This window comes from Pleurodeles waltl, chromosome 1_2, assembly GCF_031143425.1.
Source record: "Pleurodeles waltl isolate 20211129_DDA chromosome 1_2, aPleWal1.hap1.20221129, whole genome shotgun sequence".
NCBI lineage: Eukaryota > Metazoa > Chordata > Amphibia > Caudata > Salamandridae > Pleurodeles > Pleurodeles waltl.
In genome coordinates this window covers 1,336,619,531-1,336,639,998 of record NC_090437.1, presented here as the reverse complement: position 1 = coordinate 1,336,639,998, position 20,468 = coordinate 1,336,619,531, and the positions used below count along the sequence as shown (strand labels likewise).

Sequence of the window (20,468 nt, the reverse complement as noted above, 5' to 3'; positions counted from 1 at the left end):
TGGCATTTGGTCCAGTGCTGATTGCGCTATTATGTTGATTGAGGCCCCGGTGTCAATTAGGGCTGTTACTTGGTGTCCGGCCACCTGCACTTTGCATTTTGGGATTTTCTTCCGGATTTGACTACCTGGTTCTGCGGCGTGAATAATGTAGACCGTCCCTTCTGGCTCATCGTCATCATCCATGTCGGGGATAGGATCTGGGGGTTGGATTGCTTTTACTCCTTGACTTGTCCTTTGCGTGTCTCCCCTTGCTCTGTAATTTGAACGACAGACCTTTGCGAAGTGGTTTAATTTTTGACAATTTGTGCATTGTTTCCCCAGAGCTGGGCATTTGCCTTGATGTGGGAACAGTCCTCCGCACATGTAACAGGATCGGTGATTTCCGGTTGGTTGTCTTGTCTTTTCTTCTTCTTGTGATTCCTGCGGCCACAACATTCACCGGTTCTGTTTTAATGTGTTGTGCAAGCGCAGACTCCATGTGTGCCGCTCTAACTCTGGATAGTTCTTTCGACCTGCCCATGGTCAGCATGTCCTCCATTGTCATGCCTGGGATCTGCAGAATGTGCTCTGAGTTTTGTGGAATGACATCCTTGAATAAATTGCGCCCTTAGTTCATCATTGGTATCTGGTAGTGTACATGTGCTGGCCAGTTCCCTTAGTCTTGCGTAATAGGTGTCTACCGACTCATCTGGTTGTTGTCTGGCTTGTCGCAGGATGAAACGCTCATAGTCGGGATTCGCCATTGGTTCAAAGTATGCCGTTATCGCTCTTTTTAGAGTTTGGTAATTGAATGGGGGTCCTTCTTCCGTTACTGTTTTGCTAATTTTGTGCAGCATCACTCCTCCCATATGAAGAAGCATCGGCCTTTGTCTCTCCGGGTGTAACGCGGTGGCTGCAAAATAGTTTTCTAGGCTTTCCACCCATAGTTTCCATTTAGCGGCTTGTGCTGATAGAGGCCCCTCCATGACAAAAGGTTCTAATGCTGGGCATGTGGCCATATTGTTGATTCTTCCACTTAGGTGAGTCTTCCTTGGAAACTGAGAAAATAAATCTTTTCCTCTTTTTTTTTTTTTGACTAGTGTTTTATGACCAAAACTCTCCAGTGCATGAGTGCGATTAGTGCACTCTTCCTTCGTGATATCCCCCTTTTTTTTGTGGGGGGGGGGGGGGGGGGGGCACTGCTTTCAACTCACCGCCCCAAAGGATCTACTCCGTCTGATGTCACCGTTTGTTCTGCCTCTGAGTCAGCATCAGCTGTTGGCTTGATTTATCGGTGTGTGAGCGCGCTCACCTTCTGTGCTCCGGCCGTGAGCCCGTTCTCTCCCCAGGCGCCGTGCTGATCGTTCCTCCGTGCGGTCGCTCCTTCCTTTTCAGCGCGCGTTGATAGTTCACGCAGCTGACAAGTACCGCTCGACCGGCCGCATTGTTCTTTCCCGCTCGTCGCCAATTTGTTATGTCCCTGGAGGGCCTGAATCAGTGGCCGTTACTCTGCACGGTAATTACGGGCACCACACGCATTGGAATAAAAAAACTCAGACGCTGACATCGGCTTTCATGCCTTGTGCGCAGCTCTCGGCTCTTTTATTAACTCTCTCCTAACTCCCGGTCAAACCAACTTCCCCTCCTCTAACAGGGGTGATGGCTAACACGTGTTACACCACACGCTCTAAGCCCACCCCTCGCATACCTGGTATGCACCAATGACGTAAACATAACACTGTGCAGTGGAGTTACTGGAAATGCTGCTGCTGTGCTGCGGCATGTGCTGCTGGGCAGTGGAGCTACTGGAAATGCTGTAGCTTGTGCTGCTGTGCAGTGGAGCTGCTGCAGCAAGTGCTGCTGTGCTGTGGCATGTGCTGCTGTGCAGCGGAGCAACTGGAAATTGTCTAGCATGTACTGCTGTGCAGTGGAGCGACTGCAAATGCTGCAGCATGTGCTGCTGCAGCATGTGCTGCTGTGCAGTGGAGCTACTGGAAATGCTGCATATGCTGCTGTGCAGTTGAAGGCCCTTTGCAAAGGCCGACTGGTCACATTTCAGCAGTTTGATATACGTGGGTATTAAACTGGAACTAATGAGGTGCAACCTTTGCCAGAACAGTGTTAGCAAGTGTTAAAAAAAAAAAAAGAGATCTCAAAATGTGCAATTTTATGTCTCATAATTGACCTTTTATTGCTACTTAGTTTAGTCAACCCTCCCGCATTATTTGATCCTCCTTTGCCACATAATTTCAGTGGCCCTGGTGAGATTGACCTTAATCTTTGACTAATCCCACCCACTCACAACAGGACTGATCATAATCTAGTTTAATAAAGGCCTGCCACTGGTTATGCAACCTGGCACAGTGCTAGTTACCAACATTTACTTCAAAATTAAATAAATCATTCAACAGGCATATTTTAAAATTGCCATCAAACATTTACCACAAAATATTTTCAGATAAATGAATAGTCTCTGGAAGCATATATTTTATGCAGCCATATTAAAACCAAATATATACAAGTTTTAAGAATTTTTCATCTATTATATTTGCTCACCTTTCCTAAATAGGGTTTGTAGGAGGCTGGCCTGGTCTGTAGTGGGTACCAGAGGTACTTCCACCTTGTACCAGGTCCAGTTATCCCTTATCAGTGAAATGTGGTCAGTGTCTAAAAGCCAGGCTGTCTAGGGGTAGTGGGGATGAGCAGCCACGGCTTATCTAGGAGACATGCAAAGCTCATGCAATACCACCGTAGTCACACAGTACTCACACACATGAAAGAAAATACACAGTGCTACAGAAATAAAAAGGTACTTTATTTAGGTGACAAATACCAAAAATACCTTAGAGACTATACTCCCTTAGGAGGTATGTAATACAAATTATATACACAATTATGCAGAAGTAGGCATAGAAAGTGAGAAAACAGTGCAATCAGTGAACATCTCAATAGTTAGAAATGGTCTTATGGGGAACACAAACCATACACTAAAGTGCAATGCAAATGTCGGTTTCCCACATAGGCAAGTGTAGTGTGTAGAGGGGTAGTATTCGAAAACACCAAAGGTAAGTACTAGAACCCCACACCAGTGCCCATGAAAGCAGGAGTAAAACAGTAGCTTTCCCAGAACACACAAACACAAGAAAGAAGATTATGCAAGAACCAGAAGAGACTGCAAGACACCAACGATGGATTCCTGGACCTGAAGACCTGTGGAAGATGTGAACCAAGTCCAAGAAGCACAGAAGAGTCCAGGGAGAACAGGAGCCCCTGCCAACCCGGATGAAGGTGCAAAAGAGGAACCAAAAAGGTGAAGAACAGTCAGTCCTGCACCCAAGAAGACAGAGTCCGGTTCCTGGTTGGTGCAAACAATGTCCCACATTGGATGAAGGATTGCAGTCTGGTATGCGTGGCTGGAGTCCACCAACAAGCCTTGGCACATGCAAAGCCCGCGGTTAGAGGAAAATGGTGCTGCCTGGGACCAGGAAGGAACAGCTGGACTACACCCAGGAGGGAGAGTCAGAGGGGCTCTCAGCAACTCAGAGCCCACAGAACACCAGGCAGCGCGCACAGGAGACCCACAGCACGGGGACAAAACAGGTGTAAAAGGAGGCCCACGCAGCACTACGACAAAGGATCCCACGCCGCTGGAGAACCACCCAGGAAGATGTGCATCGCAGGATAGAGTGCTGAGGGCTGGAGCTGCATGGTGCACAAAGAACTCTGTGGAAGGATGCCAACAAGCCTTGGCAACTGTGAAACAGCGCACAAGGGTACTGTCTTGCATGGGAAGGCAAGCTCTTACTTCCACTAAAGTTGGGCAGAGGGACGTCAGGACCACTTCAGTCCACCACCTGTGGGCACCAGAGCATGGACTGGGGGGGTGGGGGGGGGGGGGGGGATTTGGAGTCCAAGGCTTGTTGTGCCCTTCAAAGCATTTCCAGAGGCTCTGGGAGCCTACGCCTCTCCTAAGCCTGTAACACCTATTTCCAAAGGGAGAGGATGTAACACCCCTCTCCCAAAGGAAATCCTGTGTTCTGCCTTCCTGGGCTCGAGCAACAGGAGGGCAGTAACCTGTCTGAGAGGTGGCAGCAGCTGGAGCTGCCTGGAAAAACTCAGAAGGCTGGAATGGCAATACTGGGAGTCCTCCAAGGAGCCCCAGAGTGCATGAGATCATACAACCAATGCTTGCAAAAGCAGGGGAGTATGATTCCTACATATTTGATACCCAACATGACTGTTTGGAGTTACCATTAGGTAGCTTGGCATAGTTAGTGACCTATGTCCAGTACACACATAAAATGGCGTCCCTGCACTCTCAAAGTATGAGAAAATGGTCCTGGAGGTCGTGGGGGCACCTCTGCTAGTGCAGGGGTGCCCTCACATACAGGTACTCTGCACCCTGCCCTCTGGGCTGGAGGGCCTACTATAGGGGTGACTTATAAGTGACCTGGTGCAGTGCAAATGGCTGTGAAATGGGGCATGCAATAGCAGTCCTGCAGAACCCTTTGCATGGGCTCCCTGTAGGTGGCAAAAGAAATGCTGCAGCCCATAGGGATCCCCTGGAATCCCAATGCCCTGGGTACCATATACTAGGGACTTATAAGGGGCACCAGTACGCCAACTGTGGGTGAAATACTGGGTTGCCAGTATGCAACAATCATAATTTAAGGGAGAGAGCATAACTACTGGGGTCCTGATTAGCAGGCTCTCAGTAGACTAAGTCAAACACACTGGCAAAAAGCCAAAAAGGAGGGGTTGGGGGGGGGGGGAATTGGTTTAACCAAACCAGAAAGAGGCTACTTAATGACATCGCCTCACAAGTATTTTAGAAAACTGACTTGGATGCAGGTTTTGGACTTTGTTTGACCCCTTCTCCTTGTAAGATGGGCACGCACGGTAAGAAAGCAACATGTATCTGTATGTAGGAGTAATTACACTAATACGGACTTAAATGGCGCCTAATTTATTTTATAGCGATAGTCCATGCCAATGTAGGTGTCAGAGAGCTTTCCATCACACACAAACAAATCATACAAGTGTGTAAATGACTTTACAGGAAGTGTTACTTAAAACAATAAGGGTTATACAGTGAAAATCAGATTATGTTTTCTTGTAAACATATGTCAAGAGCAAATGGTCGGGAGAAACAGGATATAAAACGTAACGCAGTGATTGGGGTTATTGTACTAACAAGACTTAGTGATGGATTTTTCTCTGTCTATTCTAAGGTGGCAATGAAGGGCTCTCCTTGAAACTAAGGAACTAAGCCCATGCCGTACACTTTGCATGCAGCTCCTTGATGCCGGTAAACAACTCACTGATATATTAGGATTTACAACTATGAACTGGAAGCAACAAAACCATCTCAGTGTTAAAATCCGTACCCACTTATCCATCCATAAAATACTAATCTGATCTGCATGTTACACGATGTGCTTTGCAGCAGGTACATCAACTCTCTATGGTACTTTGTGAGTCAGAACTGTTCGGACAAAGCACAGAACTCCCAGGATTGTATATACCACCAGAGTTATACTGCTTTTATAATTCCCCTAAAATTTTCGGTGCACACAAAGATCTCTGCATCAGGTGTCTTAACCTGTAAGATATTTTAAAATGCAAACTCTCTGACCAATTAAACAAGCTAGAACAGATTTCTGGTCACATTAGTCCTTGTTGGCAATATCTTTGCAGCAGATGTTTAAGGTAAATGTATAAGTTGAGACACTGGGGTACCCCCAGGTGGAGGTTAATGCACAAGAGGTCAAAGCAGGTTTTTAGTAGTCCGTGTTTGCACTCTGATCTGCAGCGCACCCATGAAGGGCTAGCAGGGAGAGTGTTTAGGCGCTGTACTTACCCACCAGCACGCAATCCCGCCCACTCTGCCCTCATGGCACACCTGAAGCCATCTCGCACTCACCTGCAGGATCTTGGCTAGTTGCCTATGATTCTCCACAACAAGGATGTTGGCATTGCTGTCACCCGCCACATACTGGCACGCCTCCGGGGAGTTGGTGGTGTAAATCCCAACCGCAAAACCACTGCAAAGAGAAAACAAGGGTTCGACAGATATTGGTGGTACCAGGTTTTACAATTCATACCGACGAGTATGCAAAACTCTTCCTCGACTGACACCGACACGACCGGCAGGGTTACACTTCAATTACCACAAGGCTTATCATAGCCCTTCTTTGTTACTTTACTCCACATGATCGACTCATCGATAGACTTACTTCATCCTAATGGATTATTGGGACTCTATTGCATCTTATTTTTACTTACATATATCCGCATAGCTAAAGCCTTGACAAAGTCTTGAAGACGAAACACGAGTCGGCTGTTTTTTGCTGTTTGGACTTCTATTTTATGTGGGCACTTGATTGGAATTTTGACCATTGTGTGCTCACCTGTAATAAATATCGAGTGTCATCTGTTTGCCAGACGTTGATTCAATTCCAGAAGCACCACTTGGATCTACCATACGAAGTTATATTTTGGGTGTGCCCTGGCCTTTTGTTCTGAGTATGCAAAACCTGCTAATGAGAATTACCACCTAGAGAGAAGGGGCATCTACTTAAAAACTGATAGGGGCAAAGGAAGTTCTAGCTACAGGTGCTAGAGAAGGGCAGGGGAGAGTTTCTACCTAAAACTGACAGGGACAAGGGACGCCCACCTAAAGCTGTTAGAGAGAAGTGAGTCTAGCTCAAATGGATATCAGCAAGATAATGTCCACCTAAAAATACTAGAGAGAAGTGAGTCTAGCTTAAATTGATATGGAAAAGACAAAGTCCACATGTGGGGTGGGGGGTGTCTACCTAAAACATATATGGGCAAGATAATGTCCAACGTAAACTGCTAGAGAGAAGTTTTTACGGGTGGCTACTTCAACCTGAGGAAAAGTGGTCGCCCACTAGTAGCTGCTCAGAAGAGATGTATAGCCAAGGCTGCTAAGGAGAAGGCCACCTGAAACTGCTGAGAGGAAGGAATGTAGAGCTAATGCTGCCAAATCGAAGCCCACCTGAATCTGCTCAAAAGGGGTGCACTAAATCCACTAGGGTGGAGCCCACGTGAAGCTGCCTGGGACCACTGGATACATACAAAAACTGCTGGTGAGAGATGCCCACGTAAAGTCGTTTGGAAGACTACAGAGCCAGCCAGCCAACCATAAGCAAGGGGTGACCCAAACCCACTACAAGTTTATATTATGTACTGGACACAGTAGGCATGCCTCAGACGCAGCTGGAGAAATAAAGTGATGGGGTAATTCCATAGCTACGTTCTGCCATGTAAGCAGGCAGGAGGGACATTCTAGGGTTGCTGTATTCTGGTGGACAGGCGCTTCCATCAGGGGCTCAGCAGACTTCAGCCCAGGCCACACCAGGACGCATGTTTCTTACCCAATAATGCACTTTTCAGAATGGCTGCCTTACAGGCTACAGACTTTCACACATCAGTCCTCAGTGCTGAAACCATTGTGAGGAATTAGAAAATGAACTTGCAAGGCACTAAACAAGACTTAAGTACTCACAGCTTACTAGACTTCAGTTCTCAATAAAAGTGAAGGCAAGGATTACATGGGCTCAGTTTAAGAACATGCTGTATTAAATGATTAAAATCCAGAAATCATTGCACACCAAGACATGATCTGTTTCCGGCTCTTTGAAGTGTTTTAATTAGTCGACTCACTAGCACTGCTTTTGACTCCTGAAGGATGAAAGGCATCTTGTCCCTGTCAGTACCGAACCTGGCCAGCAGCAGTCCACAGGATTAAATCCACTCAGCTCCTTTACAAGGTAGAGATTTCCTCCCCACCAAGTGTTGCTGAAAAGCCAGTGCAGTTGGGATAGGTTTATTTCTGAATTGTCATCCCATTTTCCCCTGAAGTGTGCCCCTCCCATCTCATCAACTGCAGATCAACCAACAACTGACAATTTAAGAGAAAACAAATAAAGAGTATACCAATCTAGAACCGTACTTGTCACAAGTACAGAAAACAAAATAATGAACATTTTCATAAACAGTCTCGAATGGGATCCACTGGCAATGTCTTATTGGTTCTATCGTTCCAACTGACAGTTTGTTCACATGGACACCTCCAGCTCCCCAAAAGATCTGTCACCTTCCCCCCAGGGTGATATTGGGTCTGTCATCTTCAACCTTTACATGGAGCCACTTGGTGCTCTGCTTACAGATAACTGCATCACCATTCACCAACATGCTGATGATGCACAGCTCCATGAAAGTCTCTTCTGCTTCCCACATCCAACAGCTCAAACACTGATTGCACAACACCCAGGCCTGGAAGTCCAGTGCATACCTAAAGCTCAGCCCAAGAAAAACAGAATTCCTATTTGCTATGAACAAACCAGCTACAGTACAAACCCAACTCAATGACAGAACCTGACTGCTTCGAATCCCAATTTTCAAGAAATTCCAAGTCACTTGCATTTTAAATAGACCTCAGAGCCCTCAAGGAACAAACTGGCCAAAAACAAAGAGGCAGCCAGCACACCCTCCTAAAGGAAGAGAAATCATTTCTACCAGAAAGTGACTAGAACTGATCAACTACTCATACTCTTGTATTTGGATGGTGGTAATGCCCTACACCTACACCATGGCCTCCCAGACTGCATACTCACACTGATGGGAATCCCGCAAATGGCAGCACGTTTCATCCAGGGAATGAAGAGCAATCCCTCATCCCGATGGAACTCAACTGGCTTCTCTTGATAGCCTGCAGCATCTGCACCAACTTTAATGCCAGCTGGATTATTTGCAAAGCCACCATAACCAGCACCCCTTGCTTTCCCTGCAGACAAATCTACCATCTCTGGCTTTCAGCACATCTGTAGCCAGGGGCACCAGCAGACTAAAGTTTAAAAATGAGACCCACAAGACAGTAGGACTTTTGAATCTATGACCCCAGGATCTGACACACCCCTGTATCCATTAGGACCACCCAATGCTGCTCCAATTCAAGAACAAGCTGAAGACAGTCTTTAAAAAACACGACATCACAATGTATTAACTGCCCACTGCCGAGCTTCCGCTTCTACCAATCATTGATTTTATGCTGATCATTGAACTTGTACAGTGCTCCACAGTGTAAAGACCAGCTTCATGCTATAGAGGTATCTAGACAGTTGAAATATGAGTGGATTGGCAATTAAAACCCCACAGATTGGAGGAAGGCCTGCCCATTTGCATTTCAAGGTGTGCATGTCATGTACTCACACAAACTTGTGGCAGGCACGCATCAGGAGGGCTCTTCCTCCAACAACTTAGCCCATCTTATCCAATCTGTTAGCTGACTCAAGCTGTCAATGACATGAAAATTCAAATCATTGTTTAATTCACCTGTCATTGGCCCACTGCAATCAAATCCTATCTGCCAAGAGCACCATATCACCTCTCCTCTTCCTACATACAGCCTTTGACTCCTGCATATTACTTTAAGGCAGCATTCCCTGGGAAGCCTTATCAAATAGGGCTATAGGACAGTTCTGCTGTTGACTTTTAATCCAAAACATTAGTGTCCACTGCAGCAGCAAATTACACTCAAGGGGAAGGTCCACTGCCTGGGGCACATAAGCTTAGTGTGTGCAAGTAGTTTACTAGGGAAAAAGCCAAGCTTCCAGGGGTCTCTAGTGTAACCATAGCAGTGGTCTTTAGTGTAACCTTAGCAGGTGAGGCGCATTGCCACACGGCTGAAGGCAGAAAGATAATATTTTGTTATCCCTTTATTTGTTGATGTGGAGGAGGCTGCCCCCTTCCTACAAAACCAGAAAAAGGGGAGAAGGAGTGGTGGTGCGCTTCCAAGTGCGCATGTCAGTTTGGCTGACACTGAGGCCGGCCAAACTGACATGCGCACTTAGAAACTCTCCACCCATCTGCAGCTCTGCTATCCTTAAAGAACGCCAGGGCTGAGTCCGCCTTCTCACCAAAAGGCGAGAGCCACCAAAAGGCATGTCCATGAACAAGGTTTAGCCATCCCCTGAAAAGCCAGTGGTTCTCAGCCATGCAGTTTGCAAAGTGTGAAAAATCTGGAGAAATAAAAACATCTCAAAGTAGAAGGCAGCCTAAAAGATGTGTTAACGGTCTGTGCAAAGCCCCGTCTACAAATGTTAGAAGATAGTGCTTTGCTTTAAAAACCGTGGGTGGGTGGATGCATGAGAATGCTGATGTACCACCCACTGTACATCGCCTTGTCACAACAGTACTATTGCTACTTTGTTACTTTAGGGCTACTTTCTTGTGCAAATAAAGTTTTGCACTGGCAAGTACATCCCGAATCAACTGTTTGCAGCGTTGTGCATCCCTTAGGACATCAACTCGGCACAAATTGTGAATAAATTTGCCTCTAAGCGTTTAAGATTGGAAAAAAGTGTTGAAATATATATTTAGTAATACGCAGTCAGGTTGTACCTAGAATCCTTTAATACTTTTCCATTGGAAAGATGCACTAGGAATGCAGCTGATAATACCCTTACAGTGCCTCTCAAAAAGAATAAATCTTTGTCCCTGTGAAGCCTCGAATGACTCCATCTAGTAAGGCATTATGCTGACTCCCGAGCATCTTTTAGATGTGCCGATTAACCAACCGCACACATTTACATTTTTCAGGCAGCAGGCACCCTGGAAACTAGGCTTGTATCTTCTGCTGCCTGCCTCGCCCTTTGGTTCACACAACATGAGACGCCCCCTTCCTTTCAGCCAGAGCCACCTGAAGGTTGTAACTGTTCTGGGATGTTTCTTTTAAGCATAGAAACCCATTGTAAAAATAAAAAAAATTGGGAATGTAGATCCCACCAACTTCACCCACTGAGGCCGTCTAAAAAACATTTACTGGTACAGGAAGCTTTGTTTTTCATTGCTTTTCATGCCTCATGGTGTTACACTCTGCCTACTTAGTCCACCAACAACGCAGAGCAGAATTTCCATGTGGAAACCTAAGCCACACAAATAGAAAAGGTCCAGTGGTTCTACACTGATTTACTGGGTGCAGCAACAAACCTTATTTTATCAATTGGGAAATCCAGCAGCTAAAGAGACTATCTGAAAATGATGTATTGTAACCACAACCCTTTCTAGGCCACCTTCCCAAATCTCTCAAGTCATTTGGTGTGGGGGTGTTTATCACAAGCACCTCCCACCAGCCAACTTCACCCTTCCCACCCCCTCCATCTAACCCTGCCTTAAAACCGCCCCTGCAAACATACCACAGCACCCTGCACACTTACCATTAGCTCAGCGCAAATGGTAGATGCGTGCATTAAACCCAATCGAAAAGGGGATGCCATGGGGAATACCACCAGGTAAATATGGGCTCTTGCAGTAATTCTGTGGGGTTTAAGTCGTAATTGCATGGCATGTGTGATGTATTACCACCCAATACAGGTAATTATTGTTGTTGCAACTAGTAATCAGGGCTATGTTGGGCTACTTAGTGACTGGGGATAGGTCAACAGGGTTAGAATGCCTAGTTATCAAATCCCACCACATCTACAAATACAAGGGGACAACTGATCACAATTTAACTTCAACAAAAAGACAGAATTCAAGGTTCAATCATATCTTGCATGTTTAGGTTTTCAATGTATTTAGTAGGTGGCATCAGGCACTACACGCAGAGCTGGTGGCAAATTTTAGAAGGCGGTGAGCAGAAATGGGCTGTGGCTCTTGTCCATTGGAGAAGAAACATTCTCATCTGATGTCTGGCAAACACCTCTAAGATCAGTTTTAGGGTGCAATGTAAAACAGATGTAGAATTTGCTTTACCATAGGTTGTGTTACTTATCCAGAATGGGGTCTACACAGAGGCAGTACACCAGTATCCTCCACGTGTAGGCTTCGCCTCGTCTTCAACATCTTCAAACTAGTGTAATTTGGCAGCAAAATGCTTGTGGAACCTTATATTCTGGTAAGCCTGGGCGTGTGAAATGCAACACCACTGTAATATCGTGTATAAAAGGTTACCAGTGCAAAAGCAGTGCACAATGAAAAACACTGTAGACTACAGGTCTCAATGTTAGGACAAACCAGTTACTATGAGGTCAGTTCTCTTGTGAGCCATTCAGGGTTGTCCCTTCCTCCACCCAGGCTATGCCGATTCCTGTAATTTGTTTAGACTTTTACTGAGCGCCATTATTGAGAATATAGTGGATTTGGTTTAAAGACATTTTGGAGATATTTGGCACAAATGTAGCATTTTAAACGCACATTTCCTCTGCTCTGATATTTTAGTGGATGTCACTGTTTATGGACTGGGGCATCAGAACAAAATTAAAAGTCTGGTTCCTCTTGCAATCATATGCTATTGAGTGGTAGTATTTGTTTCAGCAACCTCTATGTAGGACATTTACCAGCCACACTATCACCCTCATCTATAGTTGGGTTTCTGCAGGTAAGGAACTGAGGACATGTAATTTGCAGGTTTTCTTCATATTCTCAGTCACTCCACACTTGTGGAGTATGTTGAATCATTTTGCTCCAAACAATGTGTTTTTTTGTAGTGAAAAAGTGAAGTTAATGTGCAGAGAAACTGACAATGTCTGCAGATTGATCACTACCTGCCTATTTATTGAAGATCCAAGGTCTTCCATAGCACAGTAACCACATTTTCACTGCACCTGCTTTGAGCTCGCAGAAACAAGTTGTGCACAGCAGCTACACTGTTTTCATTTTTATAGTGCCTCCCATGCCCAAAAGTTATCACTGCCATTAAGTACACATGAGGGAGGAGGCAATCTCCTTACCTGGATTGGAGGTTGTCCCTCTATGTAGTGTACAAATTAGGCACACTGTAGGGGGTCCAGGCAAACACGTTGGTTTCCAGAGGCAAAAAATAGATCACCTAATGCTCTAATTTTTGAGGTAGCTTGGTCGAGCAGTTAGGCTAATCTTGGAGAAGTGCTAAGCATTTGTTGTACTCCGTATCAATCATGCAACACTCAAAAGAATAACTCAAGAACAATTTATAAAAATACTTCAGACATAATTTGAGGCCAAGATTATCAAAATTAAGTACTAAGTCATGAATTTTTCAAGTTTTAATAAATTCAGTTCTGTGAGTAATTATGCACCTTAGGAATCACTAGAAGTCCACCTGTAAAAATGCACATAAAATCATACGTTCACTTTACCAGGTTAAGCTTTGGCAGGTTGGTCGCAGTTGTTGGTGAGCATGCTGTGCCAGCAGAAGAAGTTCGGGCAGCTCGCGGTTCAGGTGGGAGCAGCGTTGAAGACTCTTGGAGCTGGTGCAGGGCCACTGCCAGGGACCACTTGGAAAAGGTCTGCAGGAGCAGTTTAAAGGTGGTGCCTTGGGGTCTTCTTGTGGTGTCGCGGTCACAAGATGTGAGGGACCCTTGGGGCACAGCTGGTTCCTCGTTGCAAGGGTGCAGGCTGAGTTGTTGATCCAAGAACTGTGTGCAAAGATGCCTCTCTGGTCCAGATGCAGGTCGGGGTCAGGGCTGCTTGCAGGACAACATGGGCAATCTGGCAGGAAGTCTGGGTGTGCCTGAAGTCCCTCGACTGGGGCTTCCTTCTAGTCCAGTTGGAGCGCAGGGGGAGCGGTTTTACTTGGTTTCTGACATCCACTGACCAGTACCTGGGGTACTGGCACGACTCCGCCACTGGAAGGCGCAGTGCCACCAAACTTCGCACACTTGCGAGGTTTGTCCTGGCGGTTGTCAGTGTGTCATTGATACCGGCTGCAACTTCTAGTTTGGGAGATATCAGCTGGTCAGTGAAGTGACCCTCACTGGCTTGTTGGTTTGCAGAGTGCTGCCTCCACTCTGAAGGGAGATTTGGGCGATTTGTGAAGCCTGGAGGTCCCCTGGGTTTCTTGGGGTCAGTCCAGTGTCCAGCTCCTCAACAGCGGCGATTTTTGGGTCGTGGGTGCAGCAGGCAGGGTTTAGCACCTTTTCTTGATGCAGCAGTTCCATGGTTCTCTTGCTTTGGATCTTCTTTGGTGCTGGTCTTCTTCCTTTCAAATCTTATTTCTTGGTCTAGGGGTGCCTACCAAATACTAAAAACTTAGTGGGTGTTTTAAGGGGAACCTGGTAGTGTCCAATGGGACACTTACCTTAGGGTGGCTACACCCACTATGACCATTTCCCGTGGGAAGGGTCACTGCCCTAAACCTAATTGGCTATTTGCCTTCATTCCAAGATTGTGGAAACTGCACTTGAGTCAACCTCGCAGGCAACTCCTTAGGGGTGGTGCATGCCAGGTGAGGCCACTCCTCCTACCATTTGTTAGGTTTCCTGCTTTTGCTCCCACCAAAAGTGGGAGTTTGCAAAGGGGGGCGCCATCTGCTGCTAGTAGCTTGGGGGTCGAGTTTCAAGGGCGATAAGCCCTTTGAAGCTCACCATCAGGACAGTGCATATTCCTGAGGGAGGAGGTGTTAGCCCTTCCACCCGGGAAGGGCACTGTCTTACAAACTGGAGAGGCAGGCCTCTCCCCCAATGTTTGTATACTGGCTATCTAGAGGTGGCAGCTGGATTAGACCAGTCAGCAACCACGCTAGGGTAGTTTTTGCAGGGGGCACCTCTAAGGTGCCCTTGGGTACTGGCACCAGTTTGGATTTATCATTGAGGTGTTTGATACCAAACAACCCAGGGTTCAGAGTGGCCATCATGTAGCTGGAAAACCCGTTTGACCAGTGTCCAGCAAATGTATTAAAATAGCTGCTCTGTTCACTCACTATGTCCCAGGTTTGGCAAGGACACAGTGGGGCAAATGGAGCACCCTGCTTTAGGGCAGTAAGGCCTGCCAGAGGGGTGTCTTACCCATAGTAAATGCAGTGTATGATGGACAGGCACACAGTGTGACGTTTTAGGTTTGCACCAGAACACTCAGCCTGCAATGGCAGTGCTGGGTGCATCTGATTGCGTGGCCCTAGAGGGCGGCACAATCAGTGCTGCAGCCCTCAGGGGCCGAACCATAGTACCCCATGCCCTGGGCACACAGGTACCCACTTACTAGGGGCTTATAGTGGTAGTAAAGGGTGTATCCAATTGTGCCAATGCATCACAACAGATTTAGGGAAAGAGTTCTGGCCCAGGGCACCTGGTTAGCAGGGGCCCTGGACACTACAATTTCTAAGACATCAGGGAAAAAGTGGGGGGGAGAGCCATGTTAAAAGGCCCTCTCTCAGAGTTGACCGGCCCAGGCCCCCACAACTTCAGCCTGTCAATGACTATCCAGGGCACCTTAGGCAATTGTCACTATAGGCTACCAAGTCACTTTACTTGCTGGGCTCTGGCAGTCACCAGTAGGTGGTTATAGTTAGGAAATTGTTTCCATAGAAAGTGTTTTTTGGCTTGCCTATATCTTTGGTGTAGTTTGACAACCTTACAAAATGTTCCCAAAAAAGTGTGCAGGTGATTGTCGCACAAGGAAAGTCTTCGGTGATCTGTCAAGTGTTGGGGGAGAGAGGGGGGGGTGTTCTAAAAAGTTATACTGTCCTCATAGTTCCCTATACTAATCCACCACTAATTCCTCTTGGGTTCCGGAATAGTGTGCTACTCGCCAACAAGTGCTTCTACGCTTCGTTAAGGGTAGTAAGCACTATATAAATACTATTGCAATTACCTGTTTTGTCAGCTCTTATGAGAACCTTGCGGTATGTGGTGATACCTCGCCTTAGAATACTGCAAGTTCCTGGAACAGGAGGGAATAGTGGCAACTGATTGGCACTCATTCATCTCAGGCGGAATGGAGGAGGCACTGGGAATCACCCAGGACTTGGCACACATCAAGTTAACCCACCAAGCTGTAGGTGTGTGCTCCTCAAACAGGCATACGCTGCAATGACCAGACAGAGTCTTCCTTCGACCAAGAGTCCAGACAGTCTTTCTGAAGATTAAACTAAGTATTTAATGAGCTCATCATTCAGGAGGAATTTTTCTGTGAATTGGTGAAAGGGTCGCTGTCTTGAAATAGCTTTGCCAAAACTGGTTCTAGTGCTCTGAATTGAAGTCAATAAAAAGCAGTTTTGGACGGCTCACTCATTCAGTGAGTAATAAACCCAAATATACATGTATGTTATGATCGGATGTGGTTTCACCAATATATTTAAAATTCACATTTTATCTGTACTTCGGTGTATTAGCTCAGCCCTGAACATGTTTCCAGTGTCTGTGTAAATAATCTCGACTCTCGCTCATTCCCTAAGTAGCGCTGCACCCACCCAGTGCCCGCGTAGGAAGAGTGCTGCAGCCTGCAAGGATGAAGCGCTTCAGCGCCCCACTTAGGGTAGGAAGCGCTATACAAGTGTTGCAATATGATAGAGGTGCGGACAGACAGATTAGATGTGGGACACTAAGGACCAGTTAACACAGAGGAGACAGAGTGGACCCTCTTACCCGGCCATGATTGCTCCCACATCCGCAATGAACCACTGGGGAGAGTTGAAGCCGAGGATCCCGACTCCGTGGTAGCGCTCCAGGCCCAGCTGAAAGGAGAAGAGGGTTAGAGATGGGAATTAATCCTGAGACACCCCTGAAATAATCAGGGACAAGCGCGGCTCGGCTTCACACATCAGCACTGCGGGCACATCTGACACAGAAGAATGTTCACATACAAGCAACATGCAGACCGCAGCGTGTAAAACTAATCAAACACGGAAACACACAGGCGTGGACTTCTATAACCAGGAGTTATCAGGAAATAAAAGCAGATGTTGGTACAACCAGGCTATGTGTCTGATCTCAAACCTTCCCGGCCTAGCCAATGTGTCCCAAACCAGGAGGGCCTGTGTAACCCCACGTCCACCTAACACCGTAGTACTTACAAACCACAGCCATCGAAAGGGAAAATGCAAACCTTTGTAGAACCCATCGGTGTAGGGCTGAGAAATGAAAACATACGCAAACCTCTGTAAAACTACTCTAATGTACGGCCATGTGAATAAAAGCACTGCTGGGTCACCCAAAGTGCAAAACAGGGCCAGTCACCGACAATTAGTCTGCAAAATCAATGTCATCTGAAACCAGAATCAAACCATAGCACTACCAAGCATTGGCACAGCTACAAGATCTCGCCTATGCGAGAGCTACTGACTTTGACAATGTGTTTTAGCCATGTTGTACACCAGAGTCGCAGTTTAACGCGGCTAAAAGTTAGTGGCACGGAGAGGGCTGGAGTGGGGTGGGGAAGATTGGGAGATAATTAATGGAGGGTGGATTGTGCGGACTGAAGTGGGATGGGGTGGAGTGGAGTAAGTTAAGTGGGTTACACTAGGGTAGAATGGCGTGGAGTAGATTGGGAGGGAAGGAGCGGGGTAGATTGCAGTGGGGTGCACTGGAGTAGACTGCAGTGGGATTGACTAGGGTAGACTGGAGTAGATTGCAGTGGGGTGCACTGGAGTAGACTGCAGTGGGATTGACTAGGGTAGACTGGAGTAGATTGGGAGGGAAGGAGCGGGGTAGATTGCAGTGGGGTGCACTGGAGTAGACTGCAGTGGGGTGCACTGGAGTAGACTGCAGTGGGGTGCACTGGAGTAGACTGCAGTGGGGTGCACTGGAGTAGACTGCAGTGGGGTGCACTGGAGTAGACTGCAGTGGGATGCACTAGGGTAGACTGCAGTGGGATGCACTAGGGTAGACTGGAGTAGATTGGGAGGGAAGGAGCGGGGTAGATTGCAGTGGGGTGCACTGGAGTAGACTACAGAGGGATTGACTAGGGTAGACTGGAGTAGATTGGGAGGGAAGGAGCAGGTTAGATTGCAGTGGGGTGCACTGGAGTAGACTGCAGAGGGATGCACTAGGGTAGACTGGAGTAGATTGGGAGGGAAGGAGCGGGGTAGATTGCAGTGGGGTGCACTGGAGTAGACTATAGATGGACTGACTAGGGTAGACTGGAGTAGATTGCATTGGAGTGCACTGGAGTAGACTGCAGAGGGATTGACTAGGGTAGCATGGAGTAGATTGGGAGGACAGGAGAGGGGTAGATTGCAGTGGGGTACACTGGAGTAGACTACAGAGGGATTGACTAGGGTAGAATGGAGTAGAGTGAAGTAAACTGGGGCAGACTGAAGAGATTGATCGAGGCAGATATGAGTTGAGAAGACTGGACTAGGCAAGGAAGGTTGGAGTGGATTAGAAAGGGGTGGAGTGGGGTAGATTGGGGTGGATTACATTGGAGTGGAGGGATACATTTGAGTGACAAGTGGGGTAGATCTGAGTGGAGAAGAATGGAGTGGGGTTGAATGGAGTGGGGTTGAATGGAGTGTACTGGGTGGGGTAGATCTGAGTGGAGAAGAATGGATTGGGGTTGAATGGAGTGTACTGGGTGGGGTTCATTTGAGTCAGGTGAGAAAGACTGGAGTGGGGTACACCGGAGTTGGGTAGATCGGAGTAGACTGGGGTAAATTCAAGTGGAGTAGGGTAGACTGTAGTGGAGTAGAGTGGGGTGTATTTTAGCCGAGTATAGTGGGGTAGAGTGAAGTAGAGTGGGGTAGATTGGAGTGGACTAGAGTTGGGTAAAGGGCGCGGAGGGGCAGACAGCAGAGTAGTGCAGTGTGGCGTATGGATGGTGCAGTAGCACACAGCCATTACACTGTCAATTGACAGCTTAACTGCACAAAAATGATAGTGTGTGGAAATGTTATTACTGTATTGATGTGTTCTGATTGTGCTCAAATATTTGTTTCCACCTCACTTCAGCATTAGTGTACCTCATTTGTACCTTCCTAATTCTTATATTATGCACAATTCATAAACTGACATTTACAATTTGTTGCATGATTGTAAAAATCTTGCTGTGAATGATTTATTTTTTCTAACTGTCTCACTTTGAAGTCCGAAAAAGAGAAGTAAGCACCAAGTTCCTTCAGAAGACACATCCTGACATTTGTCTGAATGTGCAGCTAATGTGCCAAGATAAGAACTAGATTTAAGGCCTGATACAGAAAATGAATTCACAGGAGGGCCAAACTCAAGTTGGACAGCCTAAAGCAAATAAAGCCAAGCAAATAAGTCAATCAATCAGAAATGTGTAAAGCACACTACTCACCCGTGAGGGTCTCTGGTGGCGGGGGTGTAGGGGGGAGGGGGGGGGGGGGGGTGTAGGGGTGATGCTACTGCTCGAACAGTCGAATAAGTGAGTTACAAACCACAAAGGTAAGCAATGGGTGGAATGCATTTCCAGGGAAGCATTCAGAATGCCCACAAGAAGTTGTAGGTAAAGCTGTTACAGGGACGTTATAGTTAGGTTCAGATTTTACACAAACCATAGCAATTCATGCAGTTATAGTTAGAGTTATCTCAAGCAACTATCCCTCGTGCTCCAGGGCAACTATCCCTCGTGCTCCAGGGCAACTATCCCTCGTGCTCCAGGGCAACTATCCCTCGTGCTCCAGGGCAACTATCCCTCGTGCTCCAGGGCAACTATCCCTCGTGCTCCAGGGCAACTATCCCTCGTGCTCCAGGGCAACTATCCCTCGTGCTCCAGGGCAACTATCCCTCGTGCTCCAGGGCAACTATCCCTCGTGCTCCAAAGCCCCTCACTACCCATGACCCAGCAAGTCAACACCATCTCATCCTCCTGCTGCTTCAACACCCTCCACAAGCTCCGAAAGATCTACAAATGGATACCCACCGAAACCAGAACAGTCACCCAAGCCCTCGTAAGCAGCAAGCTGGACTACAGCAATGCCTTCTACGCAGGAACAACAGCCAAACTCCAAAAGAGGCTGCAACGCATCCAGAATGCCTCTGCACGCCTCATCCTGGACATCCCACGCCACTGCCACACCACAGGCCATCTGAGAGACCTGCACTGGCTCCCAGTCAAGAAGAGAATCATCTTGAAACTCCTCACCCACTCACAAAGCACTGCAAAACACCGGACCAGAATACCTCAGACGACTCCTTCTACACCCTGACCGGCATCTCCGCTCAGCTGACCTCGCCCTTGCAACCGTACCACGTGTCCGCAGAACTACAACCGGCGGTCGATCATTCTCGCACCTCACCAACAAAACATGGAACACTCTTCCCACCCACCCGCGCCAGACCAAAGACCTCCTTACCTTCAGGAAACTTCAAGACCTGGCTGTTCGAGCAGTAGCAGCACCTTCCTTCTACCCCCCCCCCCTCCCCTCCCCAGCACCTTGAGACCCTCACAGATGAATAGTGCGCTTTACGAATTCCTGATTGAAGGCAACTATACCTCGTGCCACGCCATGCACAGTTCTCATGAACAATTTTAAAGCAAATGTTGCAGTGATGTAATATAAGATATCATGTGTGATTTAATATGTGGGTTATTAGGAATGCACTGTGAGGGGGTGAGTTCTAGATACCTTAGGGCGCACGGTATAGTTATCGAAGATAACTCACTGGTGAATTTCTATGGTGGTGTGTGTGTAAAATCTCAACAACTATAAACGTCCCCGTAAATGTTTTTTCCCTAGTGATTTTTTTATTTTATTTTTTAAGTGTAAAATAATATTTAATTACCATACGTTAATCCAACTGCCG

At 47.0% G+C, this 20,468-nt stretch overlaps 1 protein-coding gene across 4 annotated transcripts in view; it reads right to left on the bottom strand.

Annotated features, from left to right (window-relative positions):
• The window catches only part of LOC138251924 (long-chain-fatty-acid--CoA ligase ACSBG2-like), a 411,952-nt gene that overhangs the window by 114,784 nt on the left and 276,700 nt on the right, over positions 1 to 20,468 (bottom strand). For all 4 annotated transcript variants that reach the window (XM_069205692.1, XM_069205693.1, XM_069205690.1 and 1 more), the window contains 2 exons: positions 16,350 to 16,438; positions 5,903 to 6,023 (listed from right to left, as the gene is read on the bottom strand). In XM_069205692.1, coding sequence (XP_069061793.1) covers positions 5,903 to 6,023; positions 16,350 to 16,438 — 210 coding nt within the window. The remainder of the gene's footprint in view (positions 1 to 5,902; positions 6,024 to 16,349; positions 16,439 to 20,468) is intronic.